This window comes from Nanorana parkeri, unplaced genomic scaffold (assembly GCF_000935625.1).
Source record: "Nanorana parkeri isolate BGI_ZX_2015 unplaced genomic scaffold, ASM93562v1 scaffold158, whole genome shotgun sequence".
NCBI lineage: Eukaryota > Metazoa > Chordata > Amphibia > Anura > Dicroglossidae > Nanorana > Nanorana parkeri.
Window position 1 is genome coordinate 550,235 of NW_017306426.1, and position 24,170 is coordinate 574,404.

The window sequence follows — 24,170 nt, forward strand, 5'->3', positions numbered from 1 at the left end:
ACGCAGCTGGGTGGATCCACAATTGTCGGCGTCTCAGTATACCGCGAGCAGCTGCTTGCGGTGTACTGCGGCGTCTCAGTATAGCGCGAGCTACAGCTCGCTGTATACTGAGCCTAGGGTGACGGGAGGACGCTAGTTTGTGTCCTCCCGTTACCCTAAGGTGAACTATGGGGAAAAGACTTAACCCCATAGTTCTCCTTTAATTTAAAAAAATCAGGCTATGAGAATTTTTTATTTTTTTAATATCATTGAACATTATCAACAACACGATAAAAAGTACAAACAAAACATTACAAATGATAAATAACATAAATAAAAACTATGTTACAACTCAATTTCTGTCCTCAGGATGCTGCTGGCTTTGAAGAATTCTGTTCAACAGAAATCACTCTATTGCAGTGTTATGTAATAGAGTTGAAAGCAAAACTGGTGGATTGCCTCAGACGAGAGCTCCCTGCCCACACCTCTCCCCCTCAATTGAGTCAAACAAGCAAAAGTAGGGTATGGAGGGTTTCTAGAGAGGTAACAAGGCAATGACCATGTATAAATATATAAAACATATATCAAAAGTTTATTGTACATAAAAACCATAGTTTAAAAATGAATCCAGTAAGTAAAAACATTTTCAGTCCATACATGTAGATTTATGCAGTCAGGATAGTGGAGCTATCCTTCAATTAGTGTCCAAATGATTGTCTAGCGTAATTCATCCCGACGCGTTTCGCCAATGGCTTCTTCAGGGGATCAGTGTATATATTGATCTCGTTAATGACCCAGGGATAGATCCAACATGTCCTCCACGCTGCAACTCCACTGCGTTCTCCACATGGTGAGCAGCTGTGCAACCAATCAGCATCCACCTTTTATTTTCAAACCTTAACTGAACAAACTGAAGAGAGAAGCTGATTGCTTGCCATGTGCAACTGCCATGTGCAATCTTTCTGTTCCATTTTGATAATTCCCCCACTGCTTTTTCTTTTATTTGCTTTTTTTATTTTTTGTGCTATAGCTTTGTTTACTAGCAAATGTTTAACTGAAACTATGTGATGTGATGTAATTGGAGGAATCGGAAGAAATGATAACCACATAAACCTATATCCATCCTACACATTCCATGAAAAAATATACACACAGCTAGGATGATATTATGCAGTGATATAAACTGTGAAAATAGCATATATATGTAGATACAGAAAAAATATGAATCCAGTGATTGGGACATTTCTGCACATGATCAATGAGCTCAAATGAATGACTTTCCAATATACAGTATACTGCAAGATTACTCTAAAGGCAGTCTTGATGGATTGAGCCTGTTATCTTCCTCCTACAGATCCTACCAATGGTTTGTCTGAATTGGTGCTGACACCGTCCTTCCTTCTCCAAGCTCACTCCCGTGATGAACTACAATCTCAATACAAATTAGTAAACTAAACGTAAGGTTGTAGTCCATCACAGGAGAGCGATTGGAGTGTTGGCTACTTTACAACACACACAGGGACCATGGAGAACAAATGCAGCCACCCTCCAGAAGGAAGGACAGTGTCAGCACCAATTCAGAGATGATTTGAGGATCTACAGCCGAGTGATACACAAATAAGATGCATTTTTGTTAATAGTTAAGGTACTTGAATGCATATTTAAGATTTCACTCCTGAGAATTGTGTCACTTTAAGATAAAACAGTTCCCGGTATGGAAGAATCTAAACGCTGGTCTACTGAAGAGCAATTGCTGGGTGAAGTTTCTTGTGAAACCAATATGCCCAAGGTTGTCAAGTTTCTGTGTCCCCCACAGCACTCTGTGACCTTTATTGACAAGGAGGTTGGTGAGAGGAAACACTGAATGCTGTGGGGAACACGGAGATGGACACTCCTGGAACTTAGTGTTGGTTTCGGAACAAACGTCATGCAGTAATTCCTCTACAATGGAACAGTGTTTGGTGGGCAGACAGCAGGAGAGGTTAGTATTTATGCAGAGCATGGGTCACTCTAATCCCACATCTGCTGCAGCATACTGTATATTTACCTTTTATTTGCCCCTTTGCTTATTATCTAAAAGATAAGTAACATCATAACTCTAATATAGTCCAATACCTGTATTTCTTACAATATATACAAGCCAGCCCTGTTAATCTGGAACTACATTAAAGAATTAAAGCAATTAAAAGTATTGTATAAACCGGGGGTAGGCAACCTCGGCACTCAAGCTGTGGTGAAACTACTAATCCCACTATGCCTGTGACTGTCAGAGTCTTTCAATGCCTGAAGGGGTTTGTAGTTTCAGCACAGCTGGAATGTCAAGGTTGCCTAAACCGGTATAAACCATGTACACTTGTCTATGCTCTCAAACATTTATTTAGTGAAATATATAGTGGTTTTGTATAAATATGTAATTGATTTATTAGGGTCAGGAGAAAAAAATAAAAATTTTAAACATATTTTTTGGGCCAAATAAATTTGAAATATTGTTTAGAAATATTTTGTATATTTGTATGCTGCCACCAACTTTTATGTGTTTTTAATGCAGTCTCCTTATTTGCCCTGGTGATAAAAGCCTGCTGTTTACAGAGTCCAGGAAATCAAGCTGAATTTGACGCATACACTAGAATGAATCAGAGTAGCTCCATACCACTAGACAGAGAGTGTCTGAAAGGGAGTGCACTCTGCTGTACTCCCTATGTAGAAAGCACCTAGTGCTCGGGGAATCCTTTGTCACAGGTGTACTGTATTAAATGTACTTGTTAAACAAAGAGTAATAAAAAACAATATAAAATATTATAAAGAGTTAAAAAATAATACAATTGACCAAAAACCATTATAATTTACCTTTAAAATGTTGATCCTCGATTGAAGCATTTACATTACTCATTTGTGGAGTTTGTTATACAGCTGCATTTGAGGGAATTTAGCGTATTTTTGTATATCTACAGTAATGATTTTAATCCTAATCCCTGACCCTAATAAGGTGTATATCCACTTGCACAGCATTAACTTAAAAGAGAACTACGGAGTAAGTGTTTTTCCCCATAGTTCTCTTTAGGGTCACGGGAGGACATATACTAATCTCATCCCATTACCCAAAGCTCAGTATATCGCGGGTTATTGCCCGCAATATACTGAGAGCGCCGCAGCTGGGATGGATGCCAACAATACTATCTGGATCCACCCAGCTGTGTGAGTGACAGCTGGCTCTGCCTTACTAGAGGCATAGCCAGCTGTGCCCGCCTCCTCCCCATTCGTTCCTCCACTCAGTGCTGGAGGATCAGAGATGGGAGGGGGGAATCCCTGCGGGGAGTGGTGACTGCCAGTCACCGCTCACTACAGGAAGACGATCGGGAGGTGAGCGTATCGGCGGCATGTTTCTGCTCACTTCCCGATCAATAGAGCCGTCATATGACAGCTTCTTTGTCACGGATCGGCTCTAACTATGAGAATGAGTGGAAATCACTCACCTCATAGTTCTCCTTTAAGTTACTTATTTAGCAGGATGCTAGAAATGGTTATATATAGCATTATATGGTAACCTTCTTCACTGACAGTTCCAAAAGCTGTTTGGCCAACAAATTTTGTTGAAAAATACTTTGCAAGATATATTGTTCTACAGCCCTTTAATACAAAGAAGTATGAGAAGTAATAGGGTCTGCTATAATATTTTCATCCTTGTTGTAGTGGTCAAGTGGAGGACATTTAGCACCATTGGAACAAAAAAAATTATTATGAGATTCTGTTATGATCAGCTGTCTTCTATACACTGAGAAATCGTAACGAGAATATTCCAAAATAGCTAATGAACAGTACTGGCATGCTTCTATATGTTGCTCTGCTATATGTTTTTGCTGACTGCCACATAGCCATTCCACCAATAAAAATGCATCTAAAACACTGCATTATACCAACTTCCTGTCTAAATAATTGAATGAGTTAACAAAGGAACTGACTAGCAATTAGAAATTGAAGTGTCAGTGATGAATTTCACAATCTATTAGTTCCTAGTGCCATCATTTCTACTATCCATACTCTTGCTGCAGGCAGAAAGTCTCATTAGCACCTCGGAAGCTGTATCCCCATGCGACTCGGCTTTCTGTGTCAACAGCATCTCGAAGAGGGTGCTCATTTCAGAGAGAAAAGTGCTGGCCAATCTGTTATCTTGTGACCCATCGGAAGCTTTGCCAAATGTTAGGAAGGTCCTTAGATCTTCTTTCTCTGATGCTGTGATTGGAGGCTCCAGAGTTATTTGATCATTAGGAGTGAAAATATTCTCCTTGTAGCTGTTGGCCAAAGGTAAGGAGAGCCGAGCTATCCATCCAGGGTCGAGATCACTCAAGCGGTTGCCTTTAGAACCTGTCATTTAAAGAAATAAATTATTTCCTACCTCTTTATGATATTGTACATTCATTGTTACTTATTTAAAAAAAGGAACTTGTCACTACATATTTCATCACTGCCTTAATTAGTGACCTATTTTTTTCTAAAACCAGCCCTGTCTACGTGCATAGCTAGAAAAAAAAAAAAAGTTTGTTGACAATACATATAGAAACGAAGGGTCCTTTGTTTCTATATGTAAGGTGAGAGCTTCTCCTAAGGTGCCACAGAGGTATAGACCTCACCCTATTGATTGTCCTCATTTCCACTTTTCCTAAACCCAAAGCTCCCATATATACACATTGGGGGGAATTGATCAAAACTGGAGCAGACAAAATCTGGAGCAGATTTGCACTGCAACCAATCAGCTTCTCTGTCTCTTTTTCAAATCTTACCTGGGCAAACAGAAGCGAGATCCTGATTGTTTGTCATAGGCAACTCCTCCATATTCTGTCTGCTCCAGTGTTGATAAATTCCCCTACTGTTAATTAAGCAATAGGTCTACGTAAGAGTTGTCTCTTTCTTAAGTGAGTTTAGTTTTATCAGAACAATGAATGTTTGCTTGCCTTGTAGGTTATTCAGGAATAAATGTCAATAGAAATATGTAGAAAATCAAGCAGTTATGTCTGAGACTTGGGGATACAATACCAGTGCCACACTATCTTAAACAGCAGATCCTGACCAGCAATTATACATATGGTTGCTCTGAATGTTGCTGCCACTATTGCAGAATGATGTGATAGCTTGATGAACTTAGGAATAATAGGAACATCAAGCATTTAAGTTTTTACTAGCATGCTTCTAAACATAATCATAAGAAATTGCATTACTGTAAGTCATGACTAAGGTAGCTCAGAGGTTCCTTTTACAAGTACCATCTTCAAACTCCGTCTCATGTTAACAAATCAATACGCCACACAACAGCTGGAGTTTAAATGGCCACAGCATCCTTTTATTATACATAACATTATAAATAACAACAACAACAAACCAATAACCATACTGTATACACTTGTTTGGTTTCAAGGTCCTTGAAGCCACTATGACTCTAAACAGACCAGTATCTGCGGGCACCTTGCTTGTACATGATTGCCCCCACCACCATACACCGCTTCAGGGACGTAACTAAATTGCCCACAGACCCACATTGGTCCCTATTACCCGGTCATACCCATATGACCGTACGACTACCGAAGGACACCCACACCACAGATGGGTCCCCCGTCAAGGTATGCAACCACTGACAACAGCCTTCAAGGATCCAAACCGCCAAGCCACAGCTGTGACAAAAATCTGCAATCCATAGCTCCAGGCCTTACTTTACTGCGTTTCTATGAATTTTTTACTAGATTTGATACACTATTTTCTGCAGTGTTACAGTTTACTGGAAAGGTATGTGCAAATAATTTTTTATGTTCATTGACAGGTTTTCAAACACATGCCAAAGCTGAAAACATACTTTATCAATGTGCAGAATTACGTTTACTCACCTGCATGAGGGCCCAGAAGAGTCTCGAGATTGTCCTCCAGGAAGTTATGGCTAGTAGAGAAGTCACCTCCAGACTCAGAGTCCAGATCCCCAGCTTCACTTTCACCATGGCCACTGTCCTTTGTGCTCTGCCCATCAGTCTCTTGCCCGCCAGTTCTAAATATCAACAGAAAGTCAGGATTAAATAGGGTTCTCCTTTTTTTTCCTTTAAACTGATTCAAAAATTGATTGATTTAATTAGTCTTATATTGTAGTTGTAGTGAGAGGATGGGCCAGGACAGATGCCAGGCATCACTGCTCACCTCTATTTATAGCAATGGAAATGTTTTTGACTAATTTTGTTATCATTATAATTATTTGGCTATGAATATTAAATGATAAGAGTGATGAAAAGAGTGAGTACATCCAATTAGATGCAGTCACTGTTGAGGTATTTAGACAGCCAAAGGGGCTGGCTCTCTGAATGAAATAGCCAGCTGTCTGCAAACAATTGCCGGCAGGGGAGATTCCTCCACCCACTCTGTTTAGCAGAATGGGAGAATCTAATGATTTCTCTCTTCCAAGCTTGCGGAATGCAATCTAAATGTGTGTGGCTAGCTTTAGGGCCACTAGATACAAAAGATTAGAGAGAATGAGTTGATTACAGGGTATTGAAGGGCTATGGCAGAAAGCGACATGTAGGGGAAATTGAAATGAACAAAAGGAGTTTTTGCTAGGCTGTAACTTCAGCATAAAATTGGGACAAATTGGGCAAAACACATTGGAAGGTGAAAATATGTTTTTGTGTTTTTTTGGTGTTTATAATGAATGCAACATGCATTCCTGGCTCTTGAGCATTAAGGAATCTCCTTTTAACTATACAGGACTATCCTAGACTTTTTACCTATTTCACATTTTTCATTCTACTATTTGTTTTTTTACAGGGTGCTGCCTTCTTTAGAAAACGTATATCAGCCTAGGAGCACACCAACATAAGACCAGAAAGTATATAGTTTAGGCATGAAATGATTTAAGGGTAAAGCATAATGCCTCATGTGTGGTGGGAATGTCCTAAGCTTAAGCCTTTTTGGCAGAATATTAGAGAACAAATACAGACTATTCTGGGTAAGACTCTCCTGCTGTCTCCGGTGGTCTTTTTGTTGCATTTGATGCCTGTGTCAAAGGCTAAGTATAAAGCTACAGTTTTGCCTCATCTTCTAAATGCAGCAAAGAGGTTAATACCGAGAATTTCGAAGAGCCAAAAGGTTCCTACAAGAGCAGATTGGGTAAGGCAGGTTAATTGTATCATGGAATCTGAAAAGTGGATAGCAATGGGTAAAGAGAATCACGATGCGTTTCTTAGTAAATGGGATACTTGGATTAATTATAGTATGATGAACCTTTAGGGTGGGAATTAAGGTGTAGGGTTTTGGAATATGGAAATATGGTTTTAATAAGAGGGTACTCTATTTCTTTTCATTGTTGTGGGTTTTGCTGGGTTTATAATCTATTTAAGTCAGTCTTATATATATTTGTTATGTGATATTGCTAATTTATTCAGGAAATGTTCCCCTCTTCCTTATGTTTGTTTGTGTGGATATGTATATGTTGAATATGTTTTTGATTGTATAAAGATAAAATTATAAAAAAAGATTAAAAACAAAACCATAATGCCTCATTCTGACTAGAAATCAATGAACATACTTCTTGGCAGTGAAGGGTGGTAAAAGCCATAGGTTGTTCAGCAGATTCATTATGTATTTTTGAGGGGTAAAGACTCTGTAAGTGGAAGCCAGACAGGAGAATGTTGCAGCAGTTAATGCAAAAGATTTTAAGTACATGGGATAAAACCTTGGTGGTGTCTTGGACCAAGAACAGGTATGTATTAAAAATTTTAATTGTGGAATTGTTCTGGATCTCAGTCAAGAAAGAAGGAGAGGGCTTTGTCAAGGCTTACACCAAAACCACGTTCTTGTGAGGTGGCTACAATGACAGCACTATGGTCAGTTTACCCCTAGCAGGCCTGTGTGTGCTTTCCACAATTCCAACCCAGATGGTTACTAGTTCTATATAAGAGTAAGAAGTTAACAAATGTTGTGTTCTACTTTTCAGGAGTGGAAAAGTATCAAACTCTTGCAAACATTCCTTCTAAGCTATCACCTACGGAACTTGTAAGTATCTAGATGATGTTTCCGTTTGCAGAAAGTTACCTGTTATCTAGTGTAGCGGAGCTTTCCTCTACAGACAAGAGTGACAGAACATGGCACTATCTACTAATTGGAAGCAAGTTAGCTACTATTAATTCTTGTTACCTGCCAGACTTAGATGAGTACTTGTTTCCTCTGTGAAGTGTCTTGGGGTGAACTTGCCCTTGGTGGAGCATAGATAAAAGCTGTGAAATTTGCTGCAATGATAAAACAAAATAAAAAGTCCTTAGTTCTGTGAGAACAAGCCGATTCCACTGCCTAGTGAGAAATGTGAGTGGTACAGTATATATTATACTTTAACTTTCAAAAGAATCTGTCATCTTCTTTTACTTCTCATATCCCAATGGAAGTAGCAGAGAAGAGAGCGCAGGTTCTTGTCTAATTTGACCATCTAATTCCAATTAAAAGTCTGAAAGAGATGCTTAGTTAACAGAATATGTGAGGACACTCTGGGTCTGCTCAGACTAATGATGCCAGAAGGACTTGTCACAGTTTTCAAATAAGCTGTAATTAGCATTACTGTCTGGATGATATCAGATCTGATTAATACATACAAATATCTCAGCTTTATTACTTTATTTGGATACATTAAAGTGGAATGGCAGCCAAAACCTTTTTAGGGGTTTTGATTGTTCACCTCTCTAATGATATAACATTCTACCTTAATTGAATTTAATTACAGTATATGCTCTCAAGTCATACACTATTCTGTTTTATACCCAATTTTCTTCATTCCCTGTAATTTCTGTATGCATTCCTCACACTCAACTGGGGGTTGATCCAATCCCTTTATTTAGAACTAAACTGCTAGTAAAACAGGACAACAGTTTGTCCTTCTCTTCTAGGTGTACTGATGGAGAGCAGGTAAATTGTCTTCATCAGCCTCTTTGCCCCCAACCTTGGAGAGCTTTATGTAGCTGTAGGGTCCAAGTACCATTCGCACTCCTACGGTCTTTCAATTCAAAAAGGCATCTGTGGTGCTCAAGGTGACCTCACAGATAGCACAGTGCAAACACTAGCAGTAAATCCAAGTATTTCATCGGCACACACTTGGAAAATTGAATGTCGATATTCGATTTTCCAAGAGTGTGCCGGTGAAATACTTGAATTTACTTTGTGTAGCTGTGACAAATAATACTGGAACTGTGGTACTAGGGCTAACCAGTTACTTAAAATAGAGCTGAAGCCCAATCTTTTTTTAGTTTTAGATAGAGTAAGGAAGGGTTATAATCCCTGTCAGGTTTTTTGCCATCTGTGCCCAATTGGGTAGATTTTCCTTCACTTTCTGTCTAATAGCCACAACAGGAAGTGAGAGCAAATCCCTCCAAAGAGAGGGAGGATCTCTGGTGGTCAGCAGGGATGCTGACACTTTGCCTGACGAAGGGATCCTGCGTGGTTCCGAAGCATTGCAAACTTTTCTTATGCTGCAAAACCGTCAATAAAGACAAAATTATGAAGCTAAAGGGTGTGCGGACAACATATCCTATCCCATATCCTATCAGATTGCTGTGGCACCATCCACCAGTTGTTCCAGCACTCAACTAAAAGAGGTACATCTGTATGGTGTGCAAAAGAGATATAACCATAATACATGGTTGGTCAGCATGGTCACCAGAACTAGTGTTCCCAATGGAGGATTTCCCATCTATTCCTGTTCTGCTCAGGGACATGTGGTCAGGGGAGGCAGGTGAGGCAGAGCCTCACCTAGTATTATAGAGGAAAAAGCTGTCAGCTTCAAGTCTAAAGCTGACAGCTTTTTCTCTATTCAGATCGGCTTGTAACAGGTTACACAGCAGGGAAAGCCTCCCCTCTGTGTAACCTGTCATGGACGGAGCGCTGCCTGTTAATTACAGGCAGCGCTGCATCCGGCTTTTGACAGGGCTTCCCCACTGCTTGTGTAACCTAACCTAGTTAGGCAAGAGCTGTCAAAGCCCCTACTCTGTGTGTTAGAGGTGTGAGCTCTGTGGATGGCTTCGACTAATAGCAAAGAGCCATTGGTCCAAGCTGTCCAATTAAAAAAACGAAAAAAAAACAGTGAGGACATCTCAATGCCTCACCAGTGACGAGCAAGCGAGGGACAGGGAGGCTCCTCCCTGTCTCCTCCCTTCCTTCTCCCCACACAGCTTGGTTACCGAGCTGGGGGCGGGGCTTTGGCAGGATGGGGCAGAGCTTTGATGGGACAGGGGCGGAGCTTCGGCGAGCTGGGGGATGCCACCCAGCACAGAAGGCACGGCACGTCACTGGTTCTGATGACAACCCAAAATTGTGATTTTCTTTCACTTTCAGTGATAATGGTCAACAGAGGGTGAATCTCCCTAACGGGGACACAGATAACAATAAAAACCTGACAGGTGTTTTAATCCCTCTCCACTCTATTAGACAGTTGTGCTGGAAGGGTGGGGGTGAAGTATAAGTTCAACTCTGGTTCGATTTTGCTACCATCAGCCGAATGGTCAGTTCAGTTACTGTTTTTACTGTAAAAGTACTGATAAAAACATTTAGATACTTCCAAGCTTCTAAACAAAACAGCCACCTTACCATTGGCTTTATACAGCATTTTTTTTACAGAATATTCAGAAGAGTTTTTTTATTTCCTCCTCAAATAATTTTTGTGTTAGTTTGGCAGCAAAGTAACTTCCTCATACACGATGCACTGAATTCCCTTAGAAAATGTTTGATTTGGGTATCATTCAAAAGCATCCGCAGCACTTGGATGCAGGGATAGGATATAAATGAGCTCCAAGAAACACAATTCCTTCCACCAGATGTCCAGCTCAGCTAGGTATAGTACTGGTACCGGGAGACAGCTAATAGTCATAGTCTTTATTGTTATAGATTACACACACTTTAGCCCGCATTTACACTGGAGCATGAGCCTTATTAGGTGATTTTAAAGCATTTCTTTGCATATTTTTTCATGTTTTGCAGGCATTTTTAATTTTGCCAATGGAAAGCTAGTTACTAGGAGGAGGAGACAGTTGTTAGGCATACAGTCGCAGAAAAACATTTGTTACGTGCCTTTTTCAGGCATTTGTGAAGTCTATGGGGCTACAAACACAAGATTCTGCCTGAGAAAACCTTGTGCACATTTTAAAGCTACAAGGTTCAGGTGTAAATGGGCACCATTGAAAATAATGAGAGTTGTCACTCTTTAGGAAACATGAAAACAGGAATCGGGAAACAAACCGCTCAGTTGTGAATGGAGGCTAAGCCACTAGTATGATATGGCACAACAAGGCAAGAAGAGAGTCTTATCTTAGGTGATGCCCTCTAGGTGTTCCAAAGGGCAGGTTCTCTTTTGCTGTCTCCTGCTCCTGAGTACACTGGGTCAGCAGTATTTACAGTGGCATGCTACAGAGTCTACAAAAGCAAGGCAGAGATTTTGGCCATCCAATTTAGGTGTTTCATGCCACAATATCTCAGCAGCAAGTAAAACATGGTCTGATAGCTATTCTTTTTCTCAAAGATATTGTATATCAGTGCCTGGAGATGTCTACCCACAATCGCTCCTCCCCTTTTCATTCACATAAATATGTATGCTTGGGATAGCAAAGCCTACAGCTGGTAAGTTTGTACGTGTACATCTAATGTGCTATTCTAAAGCTGGCCATACACCTTACAACCATTGCAAGACTTTTGTCTTGCGATGGTTGTAAGGTAATTTAAAAAACGTACGATCTGCCCATCTTGGACAGGCAGATCGTACTTGCGATCATCACAAGCCCACCCCGCTGAGGGGCGGGCTTCTGATGGCTGCAATGCTGAACAGGCAGTGTGCGCTTGCGCACAGCGGCCCGTGCGGCATCTGCCTTACGAGCAGGCCACGAACCCGCCGACAATAGTACGATTTTCAGCTGGTTTTCAAACATGCTCGTAAGACAAAAGAAGTGCGACCGCACAGTAGAAACGGTCGCACGCCTTCCATACACCTGCCGATTATCGTACGATCGCAGGATTTCCAGCGATTATCGTACGATAATCGGCAGATGTATGGGCACCTTAAAGCTGGGTATACACTGGTAGATTTTCATACAACATTTTTTACAAAAAACCTTTTCTGAATGTCATTAACTACATCAGAGTCTTAACAAATGTTTTGACATTCCATTTTGGAATGAATGGAGTTTCCAGAATGAAAACCACATTCACTGCTAGAATTTCTTTTGTTCCAGAAAAATTATCCATCGCGCTCCTTCAATTTTTTTTGTCACTACAGTTGAAATGATTTATCGATTTGACCCCATTAAGGAAGAACTCTGGGCAAAACTTTTATTATTATTATTATACAGGATTTATATAGCGCCAACAGTTTGCGCCGCACTTTACAATATAAGGAAGACATTACAAACACAATACAATTCAAGAGAAGATGGTAAGAAGGGCCCTGCCCGTGAGGGCTTACAATCTAAAAGGGAGGGGCAAGTGATACATGAGGAGGTAGCTGTGTGGGGATGAATTGTTTGAGAAAGTGTCAGTTCAGTTGTTAGGTTGAGGTGGGATAGGCTTCTCTGAAGAGATGAGTCTTTAGGGATCGCCTAAATGCAGTCAGAGTGGGAGATAGATGGACAGGTTGGGGTAGAGAGTTCCATAGGATGGGGAGTATCTAGAGATGTCCCGGAGGCGAGCATGGGAGGAGTTGACAAGGGGGCTGGAAAGCAGGAGGTCTTGGGAGGAGCGGAGGGGACGGTTAGGGTGATACTTTTAGACAAGGTTTGCGATATAAATGGGAGTTGTGGATGGCTTGTAAGTCGTTGTTAATATTAAGAATGTTATCCTTTGGGGGGGTTGCAAACACCGATCGGTTAGTTAGGTGAATGAGTCTAGCAGCTGCATTCATGATAGCCTGTGTAGAGGTAGGCCAATGAGGAGGGAGTTACAATAGACAAGACGAGAGATAACAAGGGAGTGGATGAGCAGTTTTGTGGTTTCATTGGCGAGGAAGGGGCTTATTTTGGAGATGTTACGAAGGTGAAGGCGGCAGGATTTGGATAGTGATTGGATGTAGGAAAGAAAGGTGAGGTCCGAGTCAAGGATGACACCTAGGACCTTGGCATGGGGGGAGGGCTGGATAGTTGTGTTAACAATCTCAAGGGAAAAGTTGGGGGAAGGTGCATGTGGGGGGAATCATGAGCTCAGTTTTTGAAAGATTGAGTTTTAAGAAGTGTTGTGACATCCAGACTGATATCAACCCTTATTAATCCTTGCAGTGGGGCTACCCCCACCGCAAGGGTTAACTGCTTGTTTTTGTCTAGGTGCTAAAAAGAAAGTTATACTCACCTGAATCACGGAGCTGGCTTGTTCTTAGACTGGTCCTTCCAGCCTTTCTCCCTCTCCTCTGCCGCATTCTAAGGTCCTGTAAATCATCACGTTCTATACACAGTGCATACGCATGAGGCCACTGAGGAACATTCCAATTTCGAAGAATAAGAGGACACAGGCTTCAGAGACTAGAGAAGCAGGCAGCTGGCTGAGTAGTTCAGGTGAGTATAACTTAGTTATTTTAGCACCAAGACAAAAATGAGCAGTTAACCCTTGCAGTCGGGGGGTAGCCCCACTGCAAGGGTTAATAAAAGTTTTGCCTGGAGTACTTCTTTAACTATTGGAAAATGGAACAAATTAAATTCTACCGTGTATACCCAGTTTAAGTGTCTGGTTAACTTAATGGGTAGCTTAGCACTGGGTGGGAGGAAGGAGCAGCGTTATCTAAACTTGAAAGCGTTTTGTTCTAAATGATTAGCCTTTGCCTTTACATAGCTCGATTTTTATCAGATCTAACCACAAACATGGATGATATGTATGAAAGTATGACATGTGGTCGAAGATACTTACATTCTCAAGAGGAGGTCAGCATTGGCAACCCTCATATTTCTATGACTTTATATAGGCTGTAGCACGCTCAGTGCACACATTTAGAGTAGATATAACAACTGAATTCAGCAAGCAAAATGTGTATTGGTCTCATGTATTATTTCATGGGATAGACAACTCCAGGGTATTTGTGAAAAATAATATAATAAATATAACCTCTATTGTTGCATACAGTGAATGGAAAAGCTGTTCAGTACTAGTTTTAACAAGAAGAATCATTACATAACATCAATTAGGCTCTATAAGTACAGAAACAATATTAACACACAAAACCCATTAACTACATACAAAAATAAGTGCTGAATCTATTCTATGGAAACCCTTTTTTGAAACAATAAGATAACCAGACTGACAAAAAATGCTAACAGATTATAACAAAGACAAGCTCAGCAAGCATTGTCCCTTATAATAAATGCACTGGCATTGTTATACTGTTTTATGTAGGAAAGGACCTCCACGGTAGTTTTCTCAGAGATACTGCCGGTGCCAAGAGCCACTCCGGACAGACAGCGCGAGTTGAGGGAGCTTAACAAGTGGCTCCGGAGCTGGTGTCAGAAGGAAGGTTTTGGTTTCCTGGAGAACTGGGCTGACTTCGCAGTCGGCTATCGGCAAACAGTGAAAGTGCTAATGTATTCATTATCTAAGGCCCCGGGGCGTTCACACTCAAGGTGTTGTGTCAGTGTTTTTAGTGCATTGCATTAAGAAGCCCATTCAATTTGAATTGGTTGCAAAACACTAAAGTTGCTGAATAGCAAACTTTTCTTAACACAACACACAAATCTAACATTTAGGACCTGTTAACACCTATGTGTTGCGTTAACGCACAGAAAAACACGTTTTACTTTTCGTTTTTGTAAATGCACGACAACACATGTAGCAAAGAGTGTTGCCATTCATTTTGAATAGCACTTCAATGCACTAGCTCAACACACTGCTGCAGTGCATATGTGTGTTGTGTTAGCACTATGGGTTGCTATTGGAAATGGGTGGCACTGTGGTATAAGCGCCCCTGCAAATTTAGAATAACACACAATAAAATTGCATGTTGCAGTGTGTTATTGCAATGCACAGGTGTGAACGGGACCTAGGTGTCATATTTTATGAAAAATTATCCCAGGCACATGGTGGGCCTTTAACTTTAAATGCTGAGATGTATAATCATTCACATTGTTGCTAAACTTCATGTACCATGAATCTTTTGTTATAAAAAAGAAAACAGCAATGACTAAACAGAATGAGGAATGTAGATAATGGAGGAACGTTATTTTTTGGTATTATACACAATAATCTGTTTTCTCTGTAACTCCTGTACTCATATCTCACACTCAATAGGTGGCAGCTGAGTCCATACACTTAGAACCAAACTGCTAGTTAAAGAGGGTGACAGTTTGCCCTACTTTTCTAGGTCTAGAAGTACTGACCCACAATAGGTACATTGTTGGTCTATCAGCCCTATCTTTGCACTCTTGGTGAGCTTTGTGTGCCTGTGACAAACAATCCTGGAAGTGTGGTACTGGGTCTAGCCAGTCAATTAGGAGCTGACGTCATAAGACAGGCCTAGGAAGGGTATTCAGCTCTGGTTCGATCCCATTACCTTCAACCAAATGGTCAGCTTATTACTGTAAAAATCATTTAGACATGCTGGCTGACTAAACAGAATAAAGGAAGTAGAGGAACACCACTTTATATACTGCACTAGCTGCAGCTCTGCACAGGTCTTTCATTTTACCCACTCTATTCAAAACGGACAAGGTTTTGGCCCCAAAATGGTTTGTTCTAAAATAATCTAGTGAGTATGTATGTTATATTTACATCTATTATAGGTTATAATTTACATCTATAGATTAAGAGTCATTAGTCATATAAATAGTACTGCATCCTAACAGAACAGGTCATTTCAAAAGCACATAGAAAAAACTAGCAATAATCACTAAAAAGGTAGGCACCAAAAATGTAGACACTATAGAACAACCATAAAGCTAATGTTCAATTATGAATTCATTAAGCAAGCTTACCTGCACATGTGGTGACTGCATGGTAAGTTCCACAGCTTCCTTCTCTGCTAGTGCCACCATCGAGAGTCGCACCAGGCTTCTCAAGATCTGCTCTTTAGATGATTGTTCAGCATTCTTTTGTCTTCTTAGAGTGAGAGAAGTTGCTGGAGAAAAGCTTTCTTCATTGAATATCATGGGTTCAGAAGAGCTGACGTTATCATGGACTCTTATTTGAGGACTACCTGGGTTCTTTAAGGTTTTATTACTAAATGGAAGAGTTCCATTGTAGTCTTCAAAGTTCTCTCTAGAGTAGCTTCTCTGTCTCTGATACTGTAAAGTTCGACACACAGAGGCAGGTAATGAGAAAGACTGCTCTAAATCTGTAGTATCTTCACTTAATATTTCCTGGTTATGATGGTGCCTCAGTGTGCGATATAGTCTAGGTGTGAGATGAAAAGGAGTATGGAGAGTCTGATCCTCTGGAACTTCTTGTCCTTCATCTGGCATAGGAAATAACTTGGCCTCCTCTACTGGTGTCACTGGTTGTGGTTGTTGCCGACCTCTAAGTACAGGTACTACATGAATATCTGCCTTCTGTATCTGCCTTTGAGGCCTTCTTGGTTGCTTCCTATAGGCAGATTCTTCCTCCCTGCAGTTGTATGCTCTGTTGTCCTTTCTATCTACTCGACAAAAGGACATTATGAGTGCCAATATGAGGAGACATACAACTAGAAGAACAGACAGACAAATAACAATTACCACAGACAGACTCAGCTTATTATTGGTTTCACTAGCTGAATTTTTCAAGTGGTCCAAGTGGCTAGTGAACATAATTGTTAGTTGAGCTTTGGTTTCCTGATATGGAATTCCACAGTCTCTGACAGTGACCTGTAAGTCCATGACACTACCTATTAGGTTGCTGGCATTGCTGGAGTTTATGTATATGTATCCAAGATGTTCATCCATAGCAAATAATCCTTGATAGTCATCCAACAGATGGTAGAGAAGTTTAGCATTCTCATCTGAGTCTGCATCAGTGGCAATTACTTGAAATATTGGGTGTTTGTTAAGTTTGGCAGTTTCTGATAATATCTCATCTGATGTGTATCCTAAAGCCTCTGAGTTGGTAACTTCTGAGGCAGAAAGAAAGAATCCACTTTCAGCATTCACAAGGATGGTGATACTGGCATGGCCTCTTTTAAGTTGAGGTTGCACGATTAATGGGCTATTGTCATTTTGGTCTCTTACCAACACCTTGACAGAAGCATTGCTGCTGAGTCGAGGATCACCATTGTCTTCTGCTTGGACAAAGAATTGGATTTCTTTTATTTCCTCATAATCAATGGCCTTAAGCACAACAATTTCACCTGTTTTGGACTGGACAGAGAAAAAGGTAGATAGTGGTGTCCCTGAGATAACAGAGTCAATAATCTTGTAGGTAACCTCTGCGTTTTCACCAAAGTCAACATCCTGAGCATTTACAGTGAGAAGATGAGTGGGAGGACCTCTGTTTTCATATAGTGAAACGTCATATATAGGCCTCTGAAAAATGGGAGCATTGTCATTGGCATCGCGAACAAATATTTTTAATGACTTTTTAGCTGTAAAAGACGGTTTACCTTGATCTTGGGCTTGGATAGTTATGTCATACACCTCCCATTTTTCCCTGTCAAGAATGGCATTGGTGGTCAGTATATAACTGTTTCCTTTAGCTTTTTGAAGCCTAAAATGTTCATGGTCTTGAATAAGGTGACAGTGCGCATCTCCATTTGAACCTGAATCTGGATCATTTGCCATAACCAAAGCAACAAAACTGCCCAATGGAACAGCCTCAGACACAATGATCTCAGGGGAATCTTGAGTAGCCCAAGTGACTTTAATATCAGGGGTGTTATCATTAATATCCAGAACTTTAATGACTACCTTGCAATGAGTAGGGATGGGATTAGGGCCCAAATCTTTTGCCTGTACATCTATTTCATAAGAATGTCTGCTTTCATAGTCAAGTGGCTGTTTCAGAACTATTTCACCTAACTTGGGGTCAATACTAAACATGCTGAGAACATGGTGGGGTGTGTGTTTGCTAAATGAAAACTCAATTTCCCCATTTGGGCCTTGATCTGGGTCAGTAGCTGTGAGATTTATAAGAATTGTACCAGGTGATGTGTCTTCTGAGACTTCTAAAATTATAGAGCTTTCCTCAAAAATAGGGCTGTTATCATTGGAGTCCAACACATTAATCCTAACCTGTGTTATCCCTGATTTCGGTGGATATCCTCCATCTAATGCTGTTAACACAAGGCTGAAAGTAGATTGCAGTTCTCTGTCCAATTCTTTTACCACCACTAGTTCGGGATGTTTGACACCATCAGAACCAGAAATAATTTCCAATGTAAAGTGTTCATTTGGAGAGAGAGTATATAGTTTCACAGCATTGCTGCCACTGTCAGGGTCCCAAGCTCTGTCAAGTGGAATTCTGGTACGAAGGGAAGCACTTTCAGAGATCTCTACATCTAGTTCAGCTTTTGGAAACATTGGTTCATTATCATTGATGTCCAGGATTTCAATTTCCACATGAACTAGAGCTAAGGCCTTGGTTGCTAGAACATTAAAAGACAGAATGCAGCGTCCATGAACATGACAAAGACTTTCTCTGTCCAGACGACCTGTGGTGCTTATAGATCCATTTTTCAAACCCACTTGTACTGGAAAAGTGTTGGTCTCTTGTATAAGCTTGTATTCTTCATTTGCATCCTCTGTCCAGCCTGATGCATCAGATATACGTCCAATCACTGTGCCAAGGGATACTTCCTCCTGAATGCGAAACCTCACCATTAAAGAAACTGAATTTTGAAAACTTCTGTGGAAGCAGTAGATAAAAAGAAGACTGAAGACCTGTCTGATCACCTTCATTGTCCGAGCCATATTTCTCAAGTGTTGAGAAGTCCCAGCCAGAAGCAAGTATCCTTATTGAAGGTATAATGATTAAATTAGTGGAGGGTTCTCAAGATCTTCTTTATCCTGTCACATTGGAGCTCCTGTTGAGGTAATCTTGTTCTCCAAGGCATGAAGTCTATGGCACAGACTAAGTCTGTAAGCACCGTCAGTGCTGCTGACATTTACACACGATTGTGTTACCAGACGAAAAGGTTGTGTAGGAAACTGCAGAAGAATAGAATAGCAGAAAAAGTTGGGGAGGAGTGACAAAAAAAGTTATGAGTTACTTGTTTTCCCAGGGAAACCAGCCGTCCTCCTACAGGAAGAGGGATGAGGAAGGAACTGTAAGTCGGCTAATGGACAATGCTATGTTTAACCTCTTGTTCTCCAGATGTGACTTCAGTCAGCTGTAAAACAATTAGTTTCTTGGTCCTGTGCCATGTAACAGTTAAGCTCTTATTCTCTCCATCAATAACCAAAATTCTCAGGGTCCTATTACAGAATCTATGTAAGCAGTGAGGTAGTGATAGTGATAAGAAGAGTGGGAGTTTAGTTACTATCAGACAATCCTCCATGTGCAGGCAGATTCTTTGGGAGAAAATGTGGAGACAATTAAGAAGATGAAGGAATGTGATATAACAATGCACTCAGCTCAACTCAGTGATAATAAAAAGTCTGGAAAGGCTACAAAGAAAGATGGGATTTAGCGATACAATGTTGATAGATGCAAGGAAGGGATATACTATGGATAAAAAAACACACTAATTATAAAAATAGTATATGAATGTAAACACAAAGGATGACCCAGACCACCCTGCAGAGACAGAACTTTATGTAGTGAATCTTTCTCCATAACTTGTAGTACCAACTTACAATTTCATAAAACTAGTCTGCTGTTTTATAAATTATTTTACATTTTACTTTAGTTTTGCTTATATTTTTCATTGCTGGTTCTGCAGGGACAGAATTTTTTTAACAGTTATATGTATTTAAATATCACATGCAATCTTTGTGGTAGCCTCCTAATGATGGTAGGAGTGTGGGCTTCATAAAAATATGCAAGTTAATTGCCAGAACAAAGTAACAAACGGAGGGGTTGAATGCTTCATTTCTTAAATGCTACATTTCAAACAATAGAGAGAGACATTTAGGCAAGAGGCATAGCAGTCCTTGAAGGCTTCTGAGTTTCCACTGGTCCTTCACATGGTTAAAGTGTATGTAAACCCTAACCATAGACTTTACTTTATTTAGTTTAATTAGTTGTTCTCTTTTGGTCTATTTAATTTTCCTGTAATTGTGAAGTTCATACAAAAAAATGAGGGGCGTTGTAGTCACTGGGACATGAACACACAGACAGCAATGAAAACATTGTCACACATTAATCTTCTTTACTCTACTAAAATGTGTTTTTGTTTTTGTCTGTACCCCCATTGAAAAGATGTCCCATAACTTCCTGTCCTGAGAAGAAGTGAGGGCAATTAAAACCTGGCAGAGGCCCCAATCCTTCCCTCCTCTATTTACATTTTTTTTTTCCCGTTGTTGGCCTTCACAATACATTGCACATGTGGAAATTTTCTGAACATTGCTGGAAATGTTCAAATTAGCACAAAGTGATTAAAACACACGCATATCCTATGCAAATGTCTACAGCATCACCGTTGTCATTTTGCACAAATCAAAGCATTCCTAAAGCCAGTGGCGAAGCTAGACATTACGTCACTCGGGGCAAAGACTTAAAGTTGCTCCCCCCCCCTGGGAAAAATTCTCCATCCACACACCCCGTCCCCACCCTACACTTCTGGGCTCTCTTCTTCTTTTGTCACGGCGGTGCCCCTACTGATCCACAGCAGAGGTGAGGCTTCAAATTGCCTCATTCTCCAGTTCTGCTTTGTTAATTAAAGATCCACTTCTGGGCTCTCTTCTTCTTTTCTCCCTGTGAGTGTGTGCTGTGTATTATCATCTGCCGGGGGACATGCTGTATGCTTTGCTAAACAAATTAGTCACAGTGGAATACCTAAGGAACTATAGCTCTGGCATATACCACAGTGCAGTACAGAAAACACTGAACCAATCACAACAGTATCTGTAGCAGAGGAGCTTACACTCTAATGTCCCTCCACAGTCACACAAGTCAGTACGAGTACCGATACTTTTCCTCAAGTACTTGCCGAAACCAATTACCAATGCTTTTTTTATAGTGTCATGTGACAGTTTTTCTAAAACAATACAGACTAATGATTATAGGACAGTGGTAAAGCACAAGGGCCCAGTCACAGCTGTAGCCGCTATGATCTTGGTAGTTTTGCCACTGACGCCAAGCCAAAGAGGGACTACAAGTCCCAGCAATACATTATATAGGAATGCAGAATACCACCAGCTACAGAGGGCTACAAATCTCAGCAATACATTATATAGCAGTGCAGAATACCCCCAGCTATAGAGGACTACAAATCCCAGCAATATATTATATAGATGCTGAGGATCTCAGTAGGGGCAGATGCAGAGGGTCTCAGCAGGGGCAGATGCAGAGGATCTCAGCAGGGCAGATGGAAGATTGCAGCAGGACTGATGGAAGATCACAGCAAGAGCAGATGGAAAATCGCTGCAGGGCAGATGGAGGATCTCATGGGGGCAGATGGAAGATCGCAGCAGGGCAGATTGAGGATCTAAGGGAAGCAGATGAAAGATCGCAGCATGACAGATGGAGGATCTCAGTGGGCCAAATGAAAGATCACAGCAGAGCAGGTAGAAGACTGCAGCAGGGCAGATGGAGGATTTTGTGGGAAGACGGACGATCGCAGCAGGGCAGATGGAGGATTTCAGGGGGGCAGATGGAAGATCGCAGCAGGGCAGATGGAGGATCTCTGGGGCAGAAGGAAGATGGCAGCAGGGCTGATGGAAGATGGGAACAGGACTGATGGAAGATTGCAGCAGAACAGATGTAGGATCTCGGGGGGCAGATGGAAGATGGCAGCAAGACAGATGGAGGATATCAGGGGGGCAGATGGAAGATTGCAGCGGGGCAGATGGAAGATTGCAGCGGGGCTGATGGAGGATCACAGCAGGCAGATGGAGGATCTCAGCGGGGCAGATGAAAGATTGCAGCAGAGCAGATGGAGGATCTCAGGGGGACAGATAGAAGATCGCAGCAGGACTGATGAAGGATCTCTGGGGGGAAGATGAAATATTGCAGCAGGACAGATGCAGAATCTCAGGGAGGCAGATGGAAGATCGTAGCAGGGCAGATAGAGGATCTCAGGGAGGCAGATGGAAGATTGCCGCAGAGCAGGTGGAAGATTGCATCATGGTAGATGGAAGATTGCAGCAGAGCAGGTGGAAGATTGCAGCAGGGCAGATGGAGGATCTCAGGGGGTCCAATTAAAAATCTCAGGGGGGCAGATGAAGGATCTCAGGGGGGAAGATGTAAGATCACAGCAGGACAGATGGATCTGATCAAGTCTCATGTGCGGGCACCGCTGTATTTAGGCACCGCTGTGGTTCCCCAGAAGGCTGCTGTGAGGTCCCCTGGAAGCTCAGGACCTCACAGCAGCTGAATCTTTAAAAAATATAAAGTGACATGCCTCCTCAGGGGTGTCCTGAGGCAACCGGAGCGGTTATCGGGTGACACCCCGTTGACGTCATCGCACGTGCGTGGCGATCCCATTGATACCTGCCGGCGGCCATCTTGGTGATGGATGCCGGCAGAGAGAGGAGGGGACAGTCACTCGGCAGGATAAGGTATGCCCGAGTCCATGACAGAGTGCCCACCATTTCAGAGGGGGTGACACCAAAATGACTGTCAGACTGTCAGTCATTTTGGTGTCACCTCTCCAATGGTTTCAATCGGGTGCCGGCCGCACCCCCCTTGTGACGCCACTGCCTTCCAATAGTGGCTGACCTACCGCATGAGTCCCGCCCCTAATAAGTTTGCTACCCTCCTAATGCAGCACCCAGGGCACTTGTCCCTCCCCTAGTTTCGTCCCTGCCTAGAGTGCTTCACAGACTTCAAGAATATCTGCACATATGAATCTATACCAGACACTACAAAGTGTTAGTCTATAATCTGAAGACCAGGCAAATACTATAACTTTTGTATCACTGATAAGGCATCTACCTAGGTACAGCAATTACATTGAGCATAGGTATATCATAATGTTGTGCAGGGGGACATAGAGGACATAGTGGATTATACTAGATGTGGGTCAGGCAGATGCTGGAACCCCCATCCTCCCATTGTCATGTAGATCACCAGGTGGGAAGGTGGAGGTAGTCTTCAAGATGGCTAATCCATGCTTCTGGTTTGTAATATTCATATGGTGTAGGGCACCAAGCATCTTGTTCAAAGTCTGCCAGACCAGCGCATTTCCCATTTCCACTTGATACAGTCTGGGGAAGTGAGGGAGGTGTTCACTGTCTGTCCCAGATGCATATCTAGATCAGGGTATCACTAATCTTCATATCTATCTATCTATCTATCTATCTATCTATCTATCTATCTATCTATCTATCGTGAATATCAGTTTGTACTTGGGCAGTACCTGGTGACCTTTGGTGACTGTGCCAACCACTGACTGCTGTATTGACTAATGATACATATGCCTGCCACTGACTCCTGTGTTGACTAAAGAAGCATATGCCCACCAGTGACTATTGCATTGACTAGTTATGTTTAAGCCCACCACTGACTGCTGTATTAACTAATTATGTGTTGAAGGCAGCTCTCTCCTACTCTAAAGCTGGTCATACACCTATAGATTATCTGGAGATTTTCTATGGTCAGATGGAAAAAGTGCAACAGATTCCTCCATCTATGCTAAACTGTGTGGATGGGGGAATCTCCCCCTGGGCCAAGCTTCAGGATCTTGCTAGTCGGCTCCGTGGGCTCTCAAAATACCTGAACAATCTGATTGGATGCAAGCATTGTTGAGGTATTTTGAGAGCCTATCTATCTATACGTGCATGGTCCCTCATATGTAAAAATAAAGACTTTCTCTATTTCCTTCCTCCCCTTTATATTGTCAAACTCTGATCTATTGTCAAAGTCCCTTGTCTGACTTCCAGACAGACCCGGAGAGACTGAGCGGAGGGGCTACATGACTGGGGGGAGGAATAGTCCCGGGAGAAATAGTTAAAAGAAAATGGGAATAGCTGCTCTTACCTGATTGGACGTGGGAGTCAGGTGTCCGGGAGGAGCCGCATGGGAAGGAACTGCGAGGGCTGAGGGAGTCCTCTTTCTGGAAATCGGCGAAGAAGGCAGGTTGTCCCACCCTCCCTCCCTTAATGTTGTGATTATGGGGGTTTTCGGGGGTTCTTTTGTCACGGCAGTTTGGCGGG

At 41.7% G+C, this 24,170-nt stretch overlaps 1 protein-coding gene across 1 annotated transcript; it reads right to left on the minus strand.

The window, feature by feature from the left end:
- Positions 1–3,904: 3,904 nt before the first annotated feature.
- PCDH12 (protocadherin 12) lies at positions 3,905–19,032 on the minus strand. The gene is made up of 4 exons (XM_018554443.1): positions 15,921–19,032; positions 8,143–8,234; positions 5,853–6,007; positions 3,905–4,341 (listed from the first exon to the last, which is right to left on the minus strand). The coding sequence occupies exons 1-4, from the start codon at positions 18,822–18,824 to the stop codon at positions 3,983–3,985; spliced, it is 3,510 nt and encodes a 1,169-aa protein (XP_018409945.1). The 5' UTR covers positions 18,825–19,032; the 3' UTR covers positions 3,905–3,982.
- Positions 19,033–24,170: the final 5,138 nt, after the last annotated feature.